General features: G+C 38.3%; 1 protein-coding gene across 1 annotated transcript; it reads right to left on the minus strand.

Annotated features, from left to right (window-relative positions):
• Positions 1-624: 624 nt before the first annotated feature.
• LOC308143591 (galactose-specific lectin nattectin-like) lies at positions 625-3,607 on the minus strand (the record flags this gene model as incomplete). The annotated part of the gene is made up of 7 exons (XM_080514453.1): positions 625-791; positions 1,211-1,319; positions 1,595-1,729; positions 2,015-2,106; positions 2,205-2,217; positions 2,378-2,437; positions 3,515-3,607. The coding sequence occupies 7 exons, from the start codon at positions 3,605-3,607 to the stop codon at positions 724-726; spliced, it is 570 nt and encodes a 189-aa protein (XP_080370579.1). The 3' UTR covers positions 625-723.
• Positions 3,608-3,979: the final 372 nt, after the last annotated feature.

A 3,979-nucleotide genomic window follows, 5' to 3' on the forward strand; every position in this document is an offset into this window, starting at 1 on the left:
CAATAAAGATTGAGTTATCATAGTTTTATGAAATAATTATAATACAGTGTTTCTGTACTGTTTTCTGTCTGTCACCTGAACAGAAGCCTTACTGCTAAATTTTAATAGAAAAAAAACACATATAAGCTGCACTTGATGATAAGCAGCAGATGTCTGTTGTAATAGAGCAAGAATTTCTTGACACACCGAGAGAGAGAGAGAGAGAGAGATTAAAAATGATCTTGATTAATTTAATGGCAAATTTCAATTAAAGTTTAGTTTCCATAGTTTTATTAAATAATAATAATAGATTAAATGTATAATTAATTTAATACATTTCAATAAAGATTTAGATTTCACCATCACTTTATTAGATAATAATAGATTAAATATATAATTAATTTGATACATTTCAATAAAGATTTAGAGTTTGCCATACATTTCAAGTGAAAGCACATTGTTTTTGAATTTTAGTTTCAGAAGAAATGATCTTTTGCACAGCATCATTTTCATTTATCTCATCTTTCTCCACTTCCACAATAAGACAATATTCTTTGGGAACACAGTGTTGATTGACTGTATTTGTTGACAGAACTCATCAGATTGTTTGGAAGAAGACAACACAAAGCAGTCCAACAGTTTGCTGCAGAGTAAATATTTATTGGTTATGTTGAAGTCCAGATCCCGACAGCGGACAGGAGAGTCAACGCTGAGGTTGGACACATTGATGCTTCAGGAGCATCTTTACAGGTCCAACGAACAGACAAAAGGCTGTTTCAGAGTACAATCAACGTCATTGATGTGTTCCTTTTCTGCAGAAAGAGAAACAATGTGCATCAAGCTTATTATCAACAGTTTCAATCAGCAGAGAAACAAATTGCAGCAAACATTAATCATTATGAATCCAAACTTCTCAATGTGTCAAAACCAGTGACAAATATTTTTTGGTGGATTGGGAGGAACACCATGGTGACACAAGGAAACTCCACACAAGAAGGCCTGGGGCCATGCTATCAAATCATCTCATTGTTGTTTGATGACACCTCAGACATTAATGTAAATTAATCGAGTCAATCTGGAGTTTGAACAAAGATTTACCCTTCAAGAAAAGTGGTTTTGCTGATGAGAGGCGATCCTGTATTAAATGAGTCTCCGAGTTGGTTTCCCTCATGTACATTTGTGAATTGAGGCGGATTCCTTCAGAAGAAGACAGTGAATGTAGAGTCCTTACCTCCGTAATTTATTTCCATACAGTCCTCATCTCCTTGGTTGTTTGGCTCCCCGGGTCCCCAGCCGCTGAAATCAAACTTGGAGCCGTCGGACCATAGCCACTTCCCTTCCTGAAAGAAACCACTTCAAGACTGAGTTTCCACTCATCACCAGCATGATGCTTTACAACAGAGTTCTTCTAGTTAGGGTGGGGGGGTGTTTTGTCACTTACACTTACTACAAATACATTATGGAGAAAATCCATGGAAGTAGATTCACTCTGGTGTATATTACCATATCACTTTTGATTAAAGGAGAGTTTACTGGTACTTTTGACTGCAGAATTACCTTGGAACCCTGTATTTTTTACTTTTTACTTTTTATTTTATTTTACTGAAGCACTAACCTGCACTCCATCGTTTCCTCCAAGCCAGCTTCTGGTGTGTTTGTTGGTCGCCTTAAAGATCAAATTCCTGACATATTTGGTTTCGTCAGAATTACGAAGGGATGTCAAGTTTCCACAAGAATCGAGGCAGAGTTTCTGAGTAGAAAAGACAAAGTGTGATGACAGAGTTAAAATGTGATGGAAAACAGTCCAAAGTAACTATTGTTTTAACTAATATCAGAAACACTGACAGGAGCTTTAAACTGAAAACATTGATAACAACTGGGACATGAAGTATAATCCTGGTAGCCTGGACCAAAGACAGTGATCAGAAAACAACCACTCAGTAGTAAAGCTTACCAGTGGTAAGTTTTAGAAGTGCATACATGCCACACATCTGATCCCACATTGTATCAGAGCAACAGCTGTTTTTAAACTCACCTCTGCCTCGATCCAGGTAAGAGGTTGTGAATAGAAGCGGAAACAGCGCTGGCCGAACTTTGACCACGACTGTGGACAAGGCTTACAGTCATCTGCAGAACAGTTTCATATCATGAGATAACCGGTAATGCATGAAGAAATCCTGACCACAGCATTATATGTGCAAGTTACAGATCAGAGAAATACAAACCATTATCTGCCTCCTGTCAAGAGAAAAATATGATTATCAGAATGGTTGATTATGATTCTGTTTTGAGGACTTCATTATATTGCAAATATTAAGAAATACTCTGGTGATTCATGAATGTTGCAGCTCAATTTTCTGACAGATTAAAAAAACATCTTACAGGAGATTTTACTCACCACTGATGTGGCCAAGAGGCCAACGATCACCAGCAGGATGAAACGAAGACCTGACTCCATCTGTGTGAAAATACACAACTTGTCACAGTTTGCAGGATGTAAATCAAAGAATAAAGTTTTATGTCAGATTTCAAACACACTCTTTGAACTGGACTGACGTTGCCGACTCTCCTGAGGTGAACAAAACAGTTTACTAAGAAGATAAATTGGTGCAATGTTGCACTAAATGAAATGTCAGGTTCTTACCTTTGTGTGATCAGATGAGTTTGTGCCTGTTGAAGTTCTGTGGTGTCTCTCAGGGGAAAGAAGGGTTTTTATACCCTCATGAGGCACTCTGGTCTCACTGCCTGCAGTGTGTACTTGATTCATCACAAGACTGTTGACATTCTCTAATAAATTTCATATTTGTTCAGAAATCAAAGATCTTTACACAAATATACGAGTTCCTGCACAACCAAACATGTCATAGAGCATCCGGACTCGTGAACCTGAAAAATATAAGTGAGTTAAATAATCCCTTTTGTAGAATTGAAAGGAACAGAACAGAAAATAATTCATCAAACCCAGATTGAAATAGTTTTTACAGTGTTGCTCCCTGAGTTGACAAAAGTATTCACATGCATTACTCAAGCAGAAGTATGGATCCTGGGGTTTAAAAATACTTTTGTTGAAGTTAAACAATCAACTCAAGCATTTTACTCAAGTAGAAGGGTTAAAGTACCAAAGTAAAAGTAATAAACATAAAAAAATAACGAAACATTAAGGACAAAACCAGCTGAGGCCACCAGTCAGAGGGGCCTGTGGTGCACTGCAACACCTTCCAACAAAACCAACATTATTCTAAATGCCGTAATGACTTTAATGTTATATTTAAATGTTAATGTTGAATCTTATCTTATCTTATCTTATCTTAATGTGGGATGCACTAGGCTACCTTCGGTCTCATATATGCCCATTGAAAATGAAAGTGTTTCAGTAAAAATGCCAATACATTAAAGATCTACATGAAATGTGTACTAATGAGCATTAATGTGTTTCATGGAGCAGATAATACGATGATATTGTAGCGCATTTGAAAACAGTTGTTTTTGGATCCAGACATCTATACAAATTCTTCCAGTGCAGTCAGAGATGTACGAGGGTTGTCTGCTCTTCCTGGCTGCCCGCCTCCTCGCTGGTGCTTGCTTGGGACATTTTGCTGGAGTCCTCTTGATTCTCTGCCACAGACATCTTCGTACTACACGGAGTCTATCAATCGCCTCTTGCTACTTCACTAAGGTCAGAAAATAAAATGTTTGCTATATGCTTCCTTAATGTTGGCACACAGCAGGTCCAGGATTCCCTCCTCTCGGGTGGGGCAGCTCACATACTGGGTGAAGGTGGTGAGTGTGGAGGCCTTAATTAGTGATGGCCAAATCAAGCATCAGTGAAGATTCATGAACCTCTTTCTATATTTTCTGACTCCACCAGATGGGACGCTTGAGCTCTGTTTCCACCGCACAAAAATGCAGGGACGGCATTACGGAGCATTACGGAGCGGTATGGTAAAGCATAACCGGAGCCAAATCCAGTACCCGTTTCCACCGCAGCAAGGAGCTTAAA

Source organism: Blennius ocellaris (assembly GCF_963422515.1).
Source record: "Blennius ocellaris genome assembly, chromosome: 18".
NCBI classification, from domain to species: domain Eukaryota; kingdom Metazoa; phylum Chordata; class Actinopteri; order Blenniiformes; family Blenniidae; genus Blennius; species Blennius ocellaris.